Below are 19,596 nucleotides of genomic sequence, written 5' to 3'. Positions count from 1 at the left end.
AGCTAACGTGCGTTAACACATGTTTCAGCTGCTGGGTGAACTTAACGTGTTGACAACAGACACTAAGCACACACCGTCGTCACGCTGAAATGTAAAGATTGGGATAAATACATACATATCAGCCACATACTGTCTTGGTGATGCCCGTGACTGTGACAGCCAAGATGGGCGTGTGGAGCCAAACTGTTGAGTATCATTGTCAGAAGTTGTATCATAAACATCCAAACAGGGTCACAGACAAACATCAGGTGATATAAATGATCTTTTCTTTGCACAAGACTTCAAATACACAAATAAGGCTCATTTTAGTAACTTTATTTTACTTGCAATCCTCCCATCTGCACTAAGGCTATGATTATTTCCAGCATCGATTCATCTGCTGATTCATTTCATGATTAATCTTTAGTCTTTGAATTGTCAAAAATTGTCCTCATGAATGCTCATCACCAAAAATGGCAAAGAAACACAGCAAATCTTTACATTTTACTATCTGGAACCAGCAGAAGATTTACATTTTTGCCTAAAAATAAAACAGTTCAGCAGTTTTTGATCTACTTATCAATTAATAGTTGCAGCTCAAGCATGCACACAGACCTTAAAGGTGCTACTTGCAAGAAACGTTGATTTTTGAGTGTCACTCCCAACTTGTCAAAAACTGTTGCTTTGGGATTGTAGGACGGGTCGGCTGCCATCCCATGGTGTCACTTTTTGACAAGTTGGGACTGAGACTCAAAAATCAACTTTTCTTACAAATAGCACCTTCAAAAGTGTTGAGTCTGAACTAATGCACTATTAAAACTGTAACACATTGCTGTTTCAGTGGGTCTGATAATCTACAATTATTGTTTCCATCCTGACGGGAAATAAACATTTGAGGGATGTCACTATATTTGTAGTGAAAAACTGAGCATTGGATTTATTGATTTCGTTAGGATGTTAAGAGATTTTCTACAAATGTTACAAAAAATTTAAAATCAAATTTAAAAATACTGAATGCAGAAAAAAATACAAGAGGCTCAATTTAGAACTGCTGTCTTTGTTGTGCTTGATGATGGTCAGCCTTCAGTAAGAGGTCAAGTTCTTCATTCTCACCCGCTCTTTCAAATTACTTCTTTTAGTTTGTAGTCAAACTAACTTATTGTACTTTATTCTGAAGCCCCTGGCTTAAGTATCTAAACCTGCACGTCCTCCGTATGCTACCACATCAAAATCTACCTGTGGGTGCACAGATGTATTGGCCAGTATTGGCCTTGCTGACTGATATTGGCCTATCCGCAAATAAGATGACGTTCACAGATGGCAGTGGCCGATGTTTATCTGATGTGTCACATCCATTTTGCGCTGGCACATTGATGAGCCACTGGCTTGTGACATCCCTTTATAAGGCTGTAATTTTTACGGAAAAATTAATATCATTGAGTAGGCAGGTGTCTAGCTGTAAAAGGCCTTTGAAGCAGTTTTTATAAAAAGCATGTTTTTTTTTATATGAAAGAATGTTTAATTAAAGGTTGTTTGAATGTGTATGATCTAATTTGTATTTCGAAGATAGTGTAATGAAGGGCTGAATGATGAAAGTTCAGTTATTTTTTCATAATTAATATTTCTCTGTTTCCTTGGCACAAAAGGGGAATAAATAAAAACAAACAACAACAATTTAAAGAAATCGGTTGTGGCTATTGGCCAAATTGTTATTTTAAACATCAATAGCACTATTGGCCCAGAAATTCACAATTGGTGCATCCCTATATATACCACTACTCTGACTTTTTGAAGAGAGGATGGTCATATGATTGGGTGTATTTAAAAATATTGTTTGTTGTTTTAGACTGTTTTTTGAAATATAAAGCCACTGAGCACAGCATCTGTTCAACTGAATATCTACTTCAGCTAATCTGTTCAGTAGCATATGCCTTGAAGCATTCTGATATTGAAGTGTTCTCTCTTGTATTTAATCAGATGCAGATCCCAGTGACACTAAAGGGGAAAGTCTCAGTGATGGAGAGCTCAAGGACAAGAAGTGCACAATATGCTCCCAGATCTTCACCACTGAGAGCCAGCTGCAGAAGCATCTCCGTGAACATGAGGTCAACGATAAGGTTCGTACGTCACCTACTCTTAAGTGTCACAATTATTTATCCACACACAGTGAGAAGAGCATGCTCACTCTATCATCAGCACTTGTATTTGTATTCTTTTTACAGTTTCACACATTCAGATCTTGGTTTTGACTAGTATAACCACATCCAGCTGTTGCCGGTCACTGGTAGCTGCCCAGTTTAATCACGCTATTATTGGCATGTAAACAGCTCGACTCGAGCAGTTGAGATTTAAAGGGGAACTTAGGTAGTTGTTCACATCTGGCAAGTGGAGTCAGTCACAACACGGCTGCAAAGTAATCCTTTTGGGCAACTTTGACAGTCTTGATAGCAAGCATGTTTGTTTTTAACACTTTTTGTCACATAGTAAGCTCCTTTTTATAACCATAAAGTCTTAAACGAGGAGAGGTCTCGCTCTGACATCTCACAGGGTGAGTTGTTATAGTTGTTGCCTGCTCTGGATTGTTGGAATCAGCTAAATATTCAGCCATGACTTTGAAAATAAATTCTTGCTATCAGTTCCTCTGTGTGAATTCATTTCAGAGCAAGACTTCTTCTTGAACAGGACTTGGAAAAAAAAACGATTTTACTCTTTAACGACAAGGCCTATCTCAGTCGAAACATTTCTGTAATGCTGTCAAACACGTTATCTGAGCACTGAAGCGTTGTGTGTGTGTGTGTCAACTCGCTATCGGAGAGAGCGTAGCTGGAACGGGTTTATTGATACTGCAGAAAATGAGTATTGAAACAGTTTTAGATATTCACAATCGATATGTATCTATATATTGATATTTATTGACTAAATGCTTGATAGCATTTCCAGTACCAATGAGGGATGTTTTCAGGATTTCAAATTTTTCACATTGAGTTTGGTTGAAAAGGCTTAAATGTGTCCAGCGCGCGGAAAGTTCAAGGAGATGCTGTCATATAATGCCAGGCCAAGCAGCACAGTATGTACCAGAGCAGAGCGATGTAATGGCAGTATAAAGCCTTTAATGGAGCAGTAACCTCCATCTGTGAGGCAGTTGACCTGTTGTTGATTACCTCCACAAAGCACAACAAAAGCACTTTGTAGGAAAAGAGAAAACTCTCCAGCTGACATCTCACTCGAATTTAGTGCAGGTCGAGAGCATAGCTCACCTGCTGTAGTGGATGATGATATACCAGCTACAGGTTGGATTTGGGCCAAGCTTGTGGCTTACCATCCAAGCTGGAGGTGTCCTGGATTGTTCAGCTTCAACGAGTTTTTACAATGTGAAAATCTGCAGCTGTATGTAGATGCCATTGTTTGTTTGGCAGACTCAGCACAGGTCTGAACTTAGTCTGCCAACCAATCAGGTGCCAGCAGCTTCCAAAGCATCTGAAATGTGTTATTACCAGCAGCCTGGTGGGCTGTCTGTATTTTCTTTAAACAGAACACATTGGGGGTGTAAATCACCAGTTTCGATATATTGATTCTTTGGACAATGAGTTGATATTTGACATCTGCCCTGAAATGATTTTGACAAAACTATTTTTTTGCTGGTCCCCTTTTTTAGCTTTAGCAAATGAAATTTTACTTTGTTAGCCTAGCAGCTAGCTGACTTTTCCTCTTCTCACAGCTGAACAAATTACATGTATTATTTATACTTTTTTGTACTCACTGTTGGTTTAATTCACTGAATCACCCAACAGAACACCACTATTGAATTTCATCCTGCACGAACGCATGCACATTTCAGCCTGACATTGTAAAAACAGAGCAGCTGATATTGCCGGAGCGCGAGCAACAAGTCAGCTGACTGCTCAGTGAAATGTTATGTTTGTCTGTTGACCGATCCTTTCTCCAAAATCCCAAATATGAAAAGTGACTTTAGAGGCACAGAACTTTGTGACACCACATGTTTTCAGTTAACAGGTGTTTGTTTGTTAATAATGTCTGAAGATGAGCACAGTGAATTGATAACGCATAAACTGCTAAATTTGGCCCTGATGCTCGGCTGTGCGCGACGTGTCTTTTGTGTCGTGTCTGGAAAGCAGCGGAGCGCACAAGCACTACTCAGCTCCTGAACTTTAATCAGTGGCAGCTATTGTTGAACTGCATTGGTACAGTCTGGCTCCTTGGTGAATGAACAAATCGGTGTGTTAGATTTTTGGGAGCTCTTAAGTGTTTCTTTGATAAGCCAATGTACAGTATGTGTGCATGACCGCTTCAGTGAATTTGCTGTGAGTCAATCCAGGGAAAAATGCATACAGCCACTTCTGTTCCATTGCACTGCAGGTCTGTTTTGTGTTGTGGTCATACAGCGCAGTTTTATCAGAACTCTAAGTGAAATTGTGCTAGGAAGGACTAAAGTTGCTTAATCCAACCCCCACCCGCTGGCTGCGGTGCCCAGTAACATTCTTAAATAGCACAGTAAATGTCACACCCCCCTACCGTCCTCGAAGATGTTGAATCACAGCCGCAATTTCCCCTGCTGCAGTAATCACTGGCTAATAATAGTAAATTGGTTTCAGTGGCTACTTGTTTTGTTAAATTTCCACTTGCATATTTGTGGTCCTACTTGGGAACATCCAAAAATAAATGTTGCTCAAACATGTTAATGTTCGCAGTTGGAGTCCACTGAGTCACCTGATGAGTCAGAGGCTTCTGCCTTCTGCTTGTTTTGTATGATTTATGTGAGAACTTATTCTTCGTCCAAGATACAACAGATGTTTTTTGTTTTATTATTGTTGTTATTTTTGAATTATATTTTTAATAAATAATGCATGATTGTAAACGTATACATACAGAACAACTGTGCATTAATTTCTGTTGAGTAATGCAGGTTTTTGTAGTTAGTAATTAATGTGTGAATATTAGTTCTTTAATGTGCCCCCGTTTATCAGTTGCTTATAGCAGTAGCATTAGCATATAAAATTCAGATCGTTACCCTCTCCTCTTCAGATCAATCTACAATCACTCTGTTTCTCAGTCTCGCCCTGTCTTATTCCCTCTCTCACACACAAACAGACAGATTAAACACGTCGGCTCAAAACCATTTCCAGTTTCCCTACCAATCGTTTTTCAAGTGCCCCCTTAGTGGTGGAAATCTCCCCCTATTGAATGGGACAACCTCTCAAGACGCTTTTTTCGTAATCAGTAGCCATCAATGGCATTTATGTAAACGGATGCAAATGGACATTTCCAATATGCTGTCTTCAGCTGTGGTGATTTAACTTGTGATACTGTGGAAGGTGAGGCTATCAATCACTTCATCATCTAAAAAAGAACACTGCATCATTCACTGAACACTAGCGGTGCTTCATAAGCTATCATTAGCAAACCATGCTCCTACCCTGCCAGGCTGCAGTGATATTAGAGGAGCGATACCAAGTGCAGCAACTTCACTGCAACTTAAGTTAAATTTCGGGCGATGTATGCCATCAGAGGGCAAGACCCCCAACATTGAAAATATGTCAAAACGTGTGACTGTCAAGCACAAATCAGCAATAACTATTTAACTTAGCTCGCTAGTTAGCTACCGAAACGTCAGCAAATTAGTAGTGATTGTTTTACGCTTGCTATAAAGAAAAGGAACACAATACATTTAAACGACTTCCAATAACCTTTGGTTTGAAGTGTTACTCTGAAAAACCTCAGTTTGGAGGACTATGTAGCCCTAACACTTCACCCTCCCCCATCCCATCAAGAATCAGGACATGGCTGGAGGTTGGGTGTCCCACGGAGGGGTAGGGCTAAGCGGTAGTGGCAGGGGTTGTATTGAGATTGGGCCATAATCACAGACGTGTTAACTTCTTTCATATTTCGGCCTTGGTCTCCTCTTTTGACCATCTCTTCTGGCCTGAAAGGACCATATGTGTGCACCATTTGCAGCTGCTTCTGTAATTGTGGGCCATTTCACTGTCAGGGCCACTACCTTCACTTTTGTAGGCATTCTCTCCAGGCTGAAGAGCAGTAGCCTCGGGGTCTGCCACTCTGAATAAGCATCAGCAGCGCCACTGTTGCTCTCGTCCTTCACCACATTCACAAGAGTACTCTGAAAATTAAGTCAGTCAGCTCCTCTAATAGAAAAAGAATTTAATATTGGGGCCATTTCTGCGTCATGGGAAATCATTTATATGTTGTCTGGTAATTTTCTGTACTTGTATATCACGGTTCTCTGTTTCTGTCTCTTTCGTTTGCGTAACGAAACTTGTAACTTTGCAGAAGGCCATCAACAATTCTAAGGCTCACTTGTTATCAGGTAGGATGAGTAAGAGTATGCGGAGACTGCTTCCAGGTTCACAGCAAATGTGGTTATTTAAGTCAGTTAAGGTAGCACATCAATCAATCTTTAAGAATTAAGAGTAACGAGCACTGGATTGCAGAGTCTTTACACTTAAATTATTCACTACTTCCTTTAACTTGTCCTCTCTTGTTTGCAGCCTCATCGATGTGACCGGTGCTCGCAGACGTTTAACGTGGAGTTCAACCTCACACTCCACAAGTCGACGCACACGACCTCGGACTTCACCTGCCCGGTTTGCAATAAGAGGTTCTCCCGCATCGCCAGCCTCAAATCACATATCATGCTGCACGAGAAGGAAGAGGTTCGTCAGCTGATCAATCAGACATAAAACCATCAATGATTTGCATTTACTGCTCATTAGGAAGAACTTAATTCCTCTGTTTTATCTCCTTTCTACCATAAACTGCAGAATTTAATCTGTTCAGAGTGCGGAGATGAGTTCATCCTTCAGAGCCAGCTGTCAATGCACTTGGAGGAGCACCGCAAAGAGCTGTCTGGCATCAAGGTTTACACCTGCAAGACCTGCGACAAGGAGTTCAAGACGTCTGCACACCTCAAGGAGCACATGAAGAGTCACGCCAAGATGAGGTCAAGCATGATCGCAGATGATGTTTTTTTTCATTTGATCATGTCAGGAGGATGTTAAAAGGAAATCCAACAGCTACTGAAAGCAACCTTGAGGATATAATTCTAACCCATTTATAGGGTAAAGAATACAGTGTAAGTGAGTCACGAAGATAGACATCTGCAGACGTCAGGCTATTCAGACACGTTAACACTTTCAAATAAAGGTGTTATTGTGAAATTCTTTTTGGTGTGTGAGCAGTCCTGCAGGGCAGAGTAAGAGCAGGTTTCAATGCAGATTTTACAGAATGATACTGAAGGTTAAAGTGAAATCCTTATTTCTGCTCATTTTAGTGTATTTTATGTAGTATCTGATATTTTTAAAAGGCTTTTATCGACTGCATGAGGACAGTCATGCACAGTCTGCTATAGCATTCAGTGAACAGTGAATTGAATGCACATTTCAGGCAGTTTTTCATTAGTACAAGGCCAAAGTAAGCCTATACGAGGGCAACAGGCTTCACTGCTGTGTGCAGGCTCTCTATGGGCTGATGCTAGAGAACCAAGGCCAAAAAAGAGCCTAGCAACAACAACTGTAACTACAAAAGCCATGTGCACTTAATTTCGGTTTGTATAAGGGGAAAGTGAGGTGAACATACAATACCCAAAACAACTGACATGATCACGTGCACAGAATTCTGCAATACATAAACACTGCTATGTGCATCGTGAAACAGCAGATGGATTGTATTGTAAATGAAATGTAGTTGACACACCAGCAGATGTTCCTTCAGCTCAGTTCAAATCCACAAGGAAGAATGAAAAAAAATAAAAATGAAAAACTGAGCATTGGATTTATTGATTTCGTTAGGATGTTAAGAGATTTTCTACAAATGTTACAAAAAAATGCTTCTAAAATAACTTAGCAACCCTAGCTTTACTGCTTTAGACATCTTATGTTTGAATTACCGTGTTATTGAAAAGTGCTGCTGAAATAAACTTGCCTTTCCTTGCCTAAAACCAATTTGACATTTTCGTGTGTTTACTCTCTCCACAGGCCGCTCAATTCTAGTTCCAGAAACTACAAGAAAAACATTGACCGCAGCGGGTTCACAAACAGCTGCCATCACTGTGGAAAAGCTTTCAAAAAGCCCAGCCAGCTTGTCAGACACATACGAATACACACAGGTGAGTGAAAAACACAAAGGAGGAGGTTGAATGTTCAGGTTACATACTGTACATCTAATGACGATGTAATGATGTGGACAATGTTGTTTTCCAAGCGGGTGTTTTCTAAGCTGTGGGTGGGCATTGGCGCCTAGTTGTAGTTTGTGGGAGCTCAGTAGCCTGCCGTTTCACAGCCGTAGGTTGTGAGCACAGCTGGAGACTCTGGGTGTGTGGGCAGCGGTGGCACAAACAGGAGAGTTAGCAGTTTTGCACATTTGTCTTGAACAAAAAATTTAAAGTGAACTTCCTCTGAAGTTCTCTCCACGTAATAATAACACCACTAACTCCTGAGAAATTGGCTGCATTAACCCTCCAGTGTACACCTCAGCGCAGTTCGTCACTCTGATATCATACAGATGTTGTGAGGGTAGAATCTTCATATGCTGTTTAAGTTCCAATATTGTTGTGTGTGTGTGTGTGTGTGTGTGTGTGTGTGTGTGTGTGTGTGTGTGTGTTTGTGTGTGCTTGTTCAGCTGTTACGGTTGCAGGTAATGTAGCCAGCAGCTTCCACCCACATGCTGTTTACACGTCATCCACATGTTAATTTATTTGTTTGGTTGGTTAGTTGGCTGGATGACTAATGGTGGATGGAGTTGATTCCTCTGTGCCTTGAATCTCAAACAGCTCTTAGGCTGATGTCGCTTTGGGAGACTACACACACACAGAAAAACACACACAGGTTACACCTTATTCGCTCTCTCCCTCTGACGCACAGAAGAGTGGATATATATGCCTTCAAATAATACCAGAGAGGGCCTTATGTTGGTGCCTTGCTGACAAAATTGCTTAGTCATGCTGGTACAAAAGAAGGTATTTTCATATATCATTAATACTGCAGGATAATTACTGTACAAACAGACTTGGTGGATTAACTAGGGTGTCGTGTTCTTTTGTCTAAATGTATTAAATTGATGAAAAATAAAACCAAATTATGATATAAATGTGATGTGTGTAAAATATAAGATTTGCAGTATCTTAATAAATTAGTTCTTTGTCATATTTAGTTGAAATGATGAGAAAAAAATGTTTTTTTCTTTTAAAAAAGCTTTAAAAACTTTTTAAAGTAAATGCATCTGTCAAAATAAGTCAAAATATCCACTGCTGTAACCAGCCGCAAATGATGCTGTAAGTAATGTGATTCAAGCAATAGTAGAGTAGAGATCGAGGATATCTTCCCCTTACACTAAAATATTTACTTTTTATTTTGAAGTTGTGCTGTTTTCTAACCTCCTAATGGCAGCTGTGTGATCTGTGTTTGTGATCCTTCGCATCAGGTGAGAGGCCCTACAAGTGCACACATTGCGGCAAGGCTTTCAACCAGAAGGTGGTGCTGCAGACTCACATGGTGAGACACACTGGAGAGAAACCTCACCTCTGCATGTTCTGCCCTGCTTCTTTCTCCCAGAAGGGGAACCTGCACTCCCACGTTCAGAGAGTTCACTCTGAGGTAAGAGCACATCGCTACAGGTGGGAAAGTGAAATATGCAAACACTCATGTTTACTACCTTAAATATTGTATAGAAAATATCTCTGTGTGATGTGATGCGATCTGTTATTAGGTAGTTATGTATTACAGCAATAAAAGAAGCCACCAAACAGCAACCAGTGCTTTTATAATAGCGTAAAGGGTTTGTTTGTGCAGGTTTTAATTGACGCGCTTCCCGTCAGTGTTCCTGCAGTGTGGAGGGTTGGAAATAGAGGAAGTGAAGTGACCTTAAAACACCTCTCTCATTTGCATGTCATAAATGATCATAAATGTCTAAAATGGAAAGAGAAGTTAAACACATATCACTATATGGATGGAAATAAATCTTACTGTTTGGTTTTCAGATCAATAACAACAGAGATGATGTTCTCTGTCAGCCTTTAATTCTTGTAGCTTTTAAAGAGCATGATTTGTTAAACAAGTGAAACGTTCTCCTAAAAGATTGAGAATTGATTTTGTTATGAATGCAGTTTAATTTCTTTTGTGAATCTCCATAATACCCGTTCAAATCCTCAAACAAGGTGGAATCATTTAGATTATGTCAGTCATGTGAATGTTAACTGATGAAAGAAATGTGAATTAAGGGATTAGTTGAGGAAAATCATGATTTTAATTTAATGAATGAGTCATTCTTACATTAGCATCATAACAATTAATATATTCCTATATTCCAACAGTAATCAGTGTTATAGAGAGTTTGGTCAGTAACATGTCTCTCCTCCCCCTGCTCATGCAGTGAAAGAGAAAATACATTTTCTGGTATCCCTGCCCACTTTATCCAATAAGGACAGAGAACTCCATAAAGAGGCAGTCCTGTCTGCTTGTGAACACAGAGAGCAGGACCCTCCTGTTTGCTGCTATGTCTGGTGATTACTGCTCCGTGTTCATGTGGTGATAGAGAAAGGATGGAGGGGATTGCTTACTCCAAAACAGACAGGAAGTTAGCTGAAACGACGACGACGCTTACAGCAGCTTTAATTTACTGAATAGCAGAGTCCTCGACTGGTTCTGAGAAGCTGTTTACAAATGAGTTGCGATCTAATTGGACTAAACCCTGAGCACGCTTGTCTGAGCAGGAGATACTGTTTGACTGAAGTAACAATGCGGCTGCTTTCTTGCAGTCATGGAGGGAGTCTTTCCTTCCCTAAATATCTGAAATTCCCTTAATTGAAAATGGCATAATGTAGAAGATGATTGTTATAATAATCTATGTCCACCATCTGTTGTTAGAAGGCATCTTAGACACTCTGAACAGCCTGCTATTATAATGTTAAGATGTCATTTATTACTGCATTATGCTTTTGTCTCAGATGGATGATTAGTCTACAACAATGCACAGTGTCGACTAATTGACAAGTCGATTGTTCTGTGAAACCACTAATAGATATAGACCTAGACATATTTGATTTGGCATAGGCTTTCTTTTTTATGCCAAAAGCCCTTCCTGACACAGCCCTCCCCATTTATCTGGGTTTGGGACGATCAGTTACGAATGCAGTGGCTATTGAATCCCCAATAACTGTGGAGCAACCCGGAGTACAGTGTGTTGCCCAGTGGCATTTTGACACTGGACAGGAGGAGGTTGGAATCGAGCCACCAAACATGCGATCAGTTGTCAACCCGCTGTGCCTCCTGAATGGGTGAATGCCTGCAGTTCAAGCGACTCGAGCTTTTAAATTGAAATGATCACTGATTGTCCAGTGTTTGCTGTTCAGTTGCAAAGATGCTCCCTGTATTCAAACACAAAACTAAGTGGCATTAATAGAACAAAGTCTGGTAAATAGTTTCAAGTTATGGACTCAGACACACTGCTGTTCATCACACAGAGGAAATATCAGAAACTTTAACTCGACTTTTCATGCTGTTTTGCACATTTTGGAAACTCAGTGACCTTTTTTTATTCTCGTTGTTGACCAAGATTTTTCGCTCTCTCTTTGTACACCTCCTTCACTCACAGACTAAATTACCAGCCCTCCTGCTCACATTTTGTTACATTCATTGCAGCAGGACACCTTTCAATGTTGTTGGTCCACTGGACTTGGATCGAGGTGAAATTGCAGCTCTTTGTTCATCATCAGGTTCCTCTCTTTTGTGAGCACTTCACAGCAGCCAATTTTAAAGAGAACTCCTGATTTATCCACCCTCATTTAGCCTGGACTTTGGTCCCTAGCTGCACTTTGTCTCCTAGGTCACTTCCTCTCAGTGCCAAACTGTGGTTGAGAGGTCGAAAGATTGTTCTCACATCAAAGTCCACCCCAGGTGCCCATATGGCCATTTGACAGATACTGACTTCTCCTCTGTGTGGTTGTCCTTTTTGTAAGGTTTGTGAATAAAACCAATCAATGGGTGGAGTGAAAGATGTAACAGTAGCTCCGAGTTGATGACTGCTTCCAATAATGCTGCCAAAGTCTGGGCTGGGTCAGCTTTTTGGCAGCCTGATTGTAAAGAGACACAATAGTCTCCATCACAGCAGGTTCCCCATCAGTGGATATGCCACAGTCCTCAGTGGTGATGCATTTTATGAAAAAGGTAATGAAGCCTTCAAGTATAAAAGATGCTTTGTGCTTGCACACCAAGCCCCAAACCCATTTGATTGGTAAGCCAGTGCCAGATGAGAAATTCATTTGCCTGTGTTTTTTATAAGTTAGGCTATAGCTTCTAAACTTTTGAGAAAATCTTAAAATGCTGTCATGGTGGTCCATGGTTCTGCGTGCTTAAATAATATTGATAATTGACTGAATATTTAGAAAAGTGATTTCAAATGATTGAGTACGTTTTTGTAGTGATTGTATTTTTTCTCACATACATTGAGGCAACACATACAAATCTTAGAGTTACATTATTCAGGTAAATAAATGTCACATGAATGAAGGGTGGCTGCTATCTTGGCATTGCTGCTGTAGATTCACACAATCTGACAGCCAGGGTAAACACTTTACTCTACTGAAGAGAGGTAGCTAAGAATAGATTATAGCAAGGAGATTTGGCCTCATTCAAACATTTAGGGCAGAACTTGGTGTTAATATTTGACCCCAGGAGGAATAACTCATTTAGTCTGTATTGTGTTAGCAGGTAAAACCAATATCCTTCAAAATTGGATGGCACCAATATTGTGGTAGATTTAAGAACGTAATCTGAGCTACAGGAAACGACCCAAAAACACAGGGGTTTCTTGTTATAAACAGGCAGCAGTTTCCCACACTTGGAAAGCCTATTACAACAAAATAAACCAGTGGCAACCAGGGCTGATGATGTACCTCACTATTACTTTCTGTCTATCATACATAGAGCTTCTTCACTACAGTCTTTCATCTTTCAGGCCATTTGAGCTGCTTGTGAATCCTCTTGATGTATTTTTGCCAAATTTAGGTTTTTTTTGTAAGTAGGCAGTGCGAAAAAATTAACGTACATCTGAATTGTCCCGGGTAATGGGCAGTAAATAGAAATCAAAATAGAGAGTTCACATACTGTCCATTACATTGCTCAAAGAGGCACTCTGCATTAACACCACATAACATCCATTAGGCAGTGTGGACCTGAATGGAGACTCTTACTGCAAAATGCAGCAAAAGACATTTCAAACTACTGACCTACAATCCGGGGTTGAGATTCCACCTCAGAGGAGTATATAAAGCCTGTCATTTCCCTGTCTTGACAAGCTTTAACCATTCATCGCACACTATAGAAGAATCTTTCATTAAGGTTTGCAAATTTGCAATTAATTTATAATTATCCGTACATACTGTGTGGAATGGACAAAAAGATTTTCAAGCTACTGACTTGATAATACGTCTTCAAAAGATACACAGAAAACAGGTTCAACTGTAGAAACATATCTATATCCCTGTTTGGTGTTTCTTTTTGAATGAATTGAATGTGTATGAAAAGCCTCACAGTTAATTCATTCTGATGAGCAGGCAGGTTTTGTTAATGCTTTTTGAGGACATATTCTTTGACTGTTTTTGCCCTCTTTCAGGGGTTCTATTGGTCAAGTAATATATATTAATATAATATATTTAAAAAATATATGGTTGAACAAATTGAAATTGTGTATTTTTCCCCCCTCACTTGCTCACATGATTGTGTATTCCCTGCTAAAAGCCTGCGATGGGGCCAGCTGATTAAATTATTGCTGGAAAGCCAAACAGCAGGACCATTTGAATAATGCATCTAATTTTCACAAGTGTTCTTCAGCTGCCCTGTTCCACGTAGAGTTTGTCCTTATGATTGCATGACTTTGTGATTAAATTATGGTCAGGGGCTATTCACAATAGATTTCATAAGCAGATGCATATTCAGGACCAAGGGGGGAAAAAATTGAGCTATTCTTACTAGGCTGGTGTATGGATCCTCAATATTCAAGCCCCACTTCGGTAAACGTATTACATTTGAATTTGTCTATATTAAAAGTTAAAAATAACCAAGCCTAGCAGAACCTGATGTTCAAATGGTTAGAGTTAGAGTGTGCAGTTGTGTATCTAGTATTACCAATTACAATCTTTGAGGCTGATGTTGATACCAGTATTGAGTAGTAAAATGAAAAGGTCACCAAAAACAGGGACTGTCCCCTGAAAATAGAAACGTCTGTCACCCTAACCAACAGTGTGGGTTTGGAATTTTTGATTTAAGTTTCTAAAACAAAAGTCTTTTAAAGCTGCAATGACACGCAAACTGATTTCGTCTGCTTTTGGTCAGTACACTTCAACAGACACTTTCAGCCCACTTTTGGTCCTTCAAATTTGACTGATACTTCCAATGCTTTAAGTGATGGATGTTCATCTACTCTCAAACAGTTAACATTTTAAAGGAGACATATTTTGCTCATTTTCAGGTTCCCAGTTTTGTTTTGGGTTACTACTAGAATAGGTTTGCATGCTTTAAAACGCTAAAACGCTCCCGTTGGCGCTGACTTTGTAAGCTTTTTGACTTTCAACATGAGCAGGATCCTATATAACACACTGTCGGAAAGGAAAAAAATGTCTCGTTTAAGCCTATTTAACCAGCTTTTGCACATGCAGCTTTCAGCCTAAGTAAGCACATTTAATGGCTGTTGACAATAGAATAATGCATTAGCACTACCAAGACAGATGGCTTAAAATTTTAACCTTTCAAAAAGTTTGAAAAGAAAAACTTCCCAACCACCTTTCCACTAGGATAATGTGTGACCCCATGAACAAAACCCCACTGATGAACAATAATGAATTTCATTCTTTTCTAATATCCCTTATCCCCAGTTCTCCCTTTCTGCATCGACCACCAAATATATTACAGCCTCACGCAGAACTTGACCTCTGAGGTCTTCGACCTCTGAGGTCTTCTACCTCCCTGTATTAATGATTTCCATCATCTCCCCCCTCTTCCTTCTCCTAGACCTGATTTCTGCCCGTTTTTTTGTCATTGTCGCCAACTCTATCTTCACTCTCTTCACCACCCCCTTACATGACATCTATTCCACCTCTCTCCATTCTTTCACAGTCCTTGGCTCCAACTTAATGATTACCACTACGGTGAAAACACACTGCTGGCCCCACGAGAAATGATACTCCTCCTGTGTCCAGCTATATTTCCTATACGTCCTCATCCTTAACCCAGCTGCCACATACCTATCATCATGACTCGATAACATCTTAGTGGAGCTATGGCCACACACTGCATCCTTTCTGGTAACTCCCAAGTTCAGCCGCCTTTTATCTCAAAATCTCCACTTCCTTTAAGCGATCCCTGTCCACTGAGGCGATTTGATCCTCTTAGAAAAGCAATCAACTTCCCGAAAGCTTTTACCTCAGTGCACACTCAACAGTCACACCTTGTGGATTTTTAGTTACTATCCTAACATTCTAACATTCCCTTTTTTCCACTTGCTATTGTCGGCGCAGAGGCATAATGTTTGGAACACACAGCTCTGGAACTGGTGCGCGGAGGCATACAGCCGTGATGCTGTAGTTCTAGTTTTAGTTATTGAGGTTTTCTCAGTGGTTCAATTTTCAAACAATTTTTACTGCTTCCTTACTTCAGCGTCTTACCCATCATTGCTCAATTCCTAGGATTCTCCAAACCTAACTTGAAACTCAAAAAGAAATCTACCAAACCCAATCAAATGGGCCTGTACCTGCTCTGGTTTCCTTTGCCTCCCCAGAATTCAACCAACTCAATCAACACCGTTTTCTATTCAACACTGCTCGTGGTGATCAAAGGACTGTATTTTACTGATACTTATAACTAAGATTGACATACAATAAAATGATAATTTAAGATGAATTGCACATGTCAGTGCATTGATTACCACAAATGTTTTCGCTGTTGAGTGAAACAAGTCATACTTTACCTGCTGATGGTGGCCAGTGCAAGTTATGGGCCCTGCCTGCTTTGTATTGTTTACACCATACTCTGATAAATCAAGAGCCAGGTGGTGATATTCACCAGAACAGTTCCGAACTCCTACATACTGTATGTTATTGCAGATAATAAATTACTATGAGGGGTGGAAGCACTATAGTAAGTCATAATTCATACCTGTAATTGAATGTGCACATTCTTGAGCAGTTCTCGAGACAAATACATTTGAAAGGCCAATTTATGAACAATATACAAGGACAGAGGCAAATTAATTAATGTAACCTTTATTTCTTTGCAAACATCATCAAACATCTATAGAGCAACCTTCATGTCATGGCCACTAACAAGCACCCAGTGAAGTTTATGTCTGGCATCCAGTATTTGCAACTTCAACTTCATCATGATGGTTTCTGTTCATTTGGTATTTACCACTTGATGATCATCTTACATTTTTCCCTGAAATACATTTTTTTTTAAAGATTTTCAGTGCCTGGAAGGGAGCTTTAACATTCAAACATACACATACTGTAGAAGCCAGGGATAACGTCTCGTACATGTTTCTGTTCTCTTACAGGTTAAAGGTGTACCGCTGTTCCCGTGCATGGACTGCAGCTGTGCATTCAAAAAGCTGGGCAGTCTGAATGCCCACATCAGCAAGATGCACATCTCTGTGATTGAAGTGCCCTCCAGCACTCCGGTAAGAGAACAGGACACAGAAAACGTGACACAAAACGTTGTAATGCGTCATCTGCCCAGCATCTTCTTTGAATGTATTCAGATGTATTCATTCTTCTCTTTTGACCCTGGTGAATGAATTTAATAAGACATAGTAGGGGTCTTGCCACGCCATTAGTTGCCATTTATGTTAGAATGGCGTGTTACTATCACAGAGAGATAAATGAAGGTTCTAACCCTTCTCAAGTAATGTTGATTACTTTCTGCCATATAACATTGTTTCTGTGGATTGAATATGTCTTACTTGGTTGACTTTTAATTTTCCCCTGTGTGATTCAACTTTCTTTTTCCTGTGTTAAGTGATAAGCCACTATCTCATGCAAAAAGGGAGACAAAAACAATACTATTCACATGCTTATTCTTAGAAGCAGGGACAGATACATCGTACAATGGGTATAGTTTAGCAAATAAACAGAAGGCATCTAGTTTCATATAGCTATACTTCATTAAAATTTAAAAAATCACTTAATTTTTGACACATTACTTTTAATGTGCTTCATTCGTGGAGAAAGATCCTTTGGATCCTCTGTCTCACCGTATTTATTTACATTCACTGATTCTTTTTCAGATGATGTTTTTTTTCAATCTTTCTCTTTGTTTGTAGATAATGATGCTGTCAAAGCTCTAAAAACTTCAGCTTCATTTGCACTAAAAGAGCAGCACAAAACTGCTGTTTACCATCAATTTCCACTCTGCCATAAATCAAACAAATTTGCCATGGCATACAGTCTACAATGCAGCCAAAGCCTTTCAGTCTTCTAAGTGATGGCCTCTATTGTTTACAACAATGCTAACAATGTGTCAACATTATTTGGTAATCAGTAGGTGATTAATGAGTAATTATTCATTACAGTTTAGTGATGTTAAAATGCAACATGCCTCATATCCATGGACGAACCATACTTGCTGATTTAACCACAGCTACTGTGTGTATTGATTTCATTCTCATTGTTGGCATGATGCATGATACAAGTGTCAATGAGTCACACAGAGGCTGACACTTACTGCCCAATGCTCTGCTAACTCCATGTCCCAGAGAGCCCCTAATAAAGTCCACTCTCAAATTACCGCCTGTCCCCCCGGTACATTGCCCCTCTTCTTCTCCCTCAGGAGACAGAGACAACAGGTCAGGCCACTGGAGGGTCAGAGGGCGGCGAGGGAGTTACAGATGTCATCCAGCAACTTCTAGAGCTTTCTGAACAGGTCAGTGGGGAGACACCTCAGCCCCAACCTCCAGAGCCAGCGATTGCCATGGAAACTGCCATCAACCCGGACATCCTGCAGGTGAGCGAAGGACATTCACCCACTAAATAAATTAGACGATGAGATCAAAACTCAGTGGTACTCACAGTCCAGCAGACTGATTGGGAACCACAGTCTTCAAACCTAACCTGCAGTATGCGAATGAGATATTATTATCTTTTAAGGACTGCACATGACATGCACAAGTGGATAAACAAAAACTCATTATTTGGAAGATTCTTGGTGTCTCTCTGTTTGTGTGAGGTGCTAACTATAAGGCACAAGAGCACACAAACACAAACATACAGCTCCACACACACACACACACACACACACACACACACACACACACACACATCAGAACCTAGCACTTTGGATCTTAAAACGTAAGTCGAACCATTTATGTGGAAATGATTGAGATGGAAATTGGAGGACCCACACTGGGAATATATGTGGACACAGAAATGGATGAAAAGAGGAATTTCAGAACTCAGTCAGTGATCTCTGAAATAATGTTTGTTTGAACCTAAATGATTTGCTTTCCTTTGCTGATTTAGTGTCAGGATTTTTCACAGTGGTGGAAACATGATCCAAACAGAATGATAATGATTTTGGACCAGGAAACTTTATAAATCAATACTGCTGGAGAGTTGAATAGAGCATCTGCTCTCCAGCACAAAACGATGTGATTAATACTGAGCTTTGGACCATGGCAAACATAATGTACTAAGATTTGACTGGAATTTAAATAACTGTAGTGTTTTGTACATGAAGGCTTTTTAAGCTGTGGCCTTTACTCTTCTGTTTCTGTAGCAAGCCCTGGAGAACAGCGGGCTGAGTGTGGTCCAGCCACAGGGTGAAGCCACGTCCAGAGAGTCGCAGAACCAGACCACTGAGGGCGCTGCTGTAGAGAGCAAGAAAGTACAAGGTCCTGACAAACCAGTCAGGGAGAAGAAAAGGAGCATTTTCAAGAAACCTATACAAATGCCAGGTAGGGGTGATATCACAGAATGTAAACCATGGTGCAGAAAAGATTATGAAGTTAATCACAAAGAAATCTTCAGATAATAACTAATGAATTACTTTAATTGTTCACCAAGTAAATGTTATACACCAAATATTAGCAACTTAAAAAATACATGCTTGTCTGCAATAAATGATTTGCAACAGTATAGAACAGATTAATTCAGTGATAACAGCCTTCAGTTGCAGCACCTAGCCATCATCTGAAAGAAACACCACAGCTGCGTGACTCTCCCTTCCTTTCTAGGCTCTATCAGGGAGGAGAACGGCGTCCGCTGGCATGGCTGCCCATACTGCTCCAAGGAGTTCAAGAAACCCAGCGACCTCGTCCGCCACATCCGTATCCACACCCACGAGAAGCCTTTCAAGTGCAAACAGTGCTTCAGAGCTTTTGCTGTCAAGAGCACCCTCACAGCACACATGAAAACGCACACGGGTATCAAGGCCTTTGAGTGTCAGTGCTGTTTGAAGTGCTTCTCCACTTCTGGCAGCATGAAAGTACACATGCGTCTGCATACAGGTGAGAAGCAGGTCCACTTCATGAAACGGTTACATTTAAAACCAAAGTAAAATCAACATTTGAATGCACTTATTTCACTTTATTGGCTTATTTCTC

The 19,596-nt window shown here is 40.2% G+C and overlaps 1 protein-coding gene across 1 annotated transcript in view; it reads left to right on the top strand.

Annotated features, from left to right (window-relative positions):
• LOC141011850 (zinc finger protein 236-like) overlaps nucleotides 1–19,596 on the top strand; it is a 56,565-nt gene that overhangs the window by 701 nt on the left and 36,268 nt on the right. Inside the window, exons 2-10 of the mRNA XM_073485175.1 lie at nucleotides 1,957–2,096; nucleotides 6,504–6,668; nucleotides 6,777–6,955; nucleotides 7,989–8,119; nucleotides 9,433–9,605; nucleotides 16,555–16,677; nucleotides 17,826–17,999; nucleotides 18,771–18,948; nucleotides 19,228–19,500. Coding sequence (XP_073341276.1) covers nucleotides 1,957–2,096; nucleotides 6,504–6,668; nucleotides 6,777–6,955; nucleotides 7,989–8,119; nucleotides 9,433–9,605; nucleotides 16,555–16,677; nucleotides 17,826–17,999; nucleotides 18,771–18,948; nucleotides 19,228–19,500 — 1,536 coding nt within the window. The remainder of the gene's footprint in view (nucleotides 1–1,956; nucleotides 2,097–6,503; nucleotides 6,669–6,776; nucleotides 6,956–7,988; nucleotides 8,120–9,432; nucleotides 9,606–16,554; nucleotides 16,678–17,825; nucleotides 18,000–18,770; nucleotides 18,949–19,227; nucleotides 19,501–19,596) is intronic.

This window comes from Pagrus major, chromosome 17, assembly GCF_040436345.1.
Source record: "Pagrus major chromosome 17, Pma_NU_1.0".
Lineage (NCBI taxonomy): Eukaryota > Metazoa > Chordata > Actinopteri > Spariformes > Sparidae > Pagrus > Pagrus major.
The sequence above is the reverse complement of the archived record's forward strand: the minus strand, read 5'-3'. Positions and strand labels throughout refer to the sequence as shown.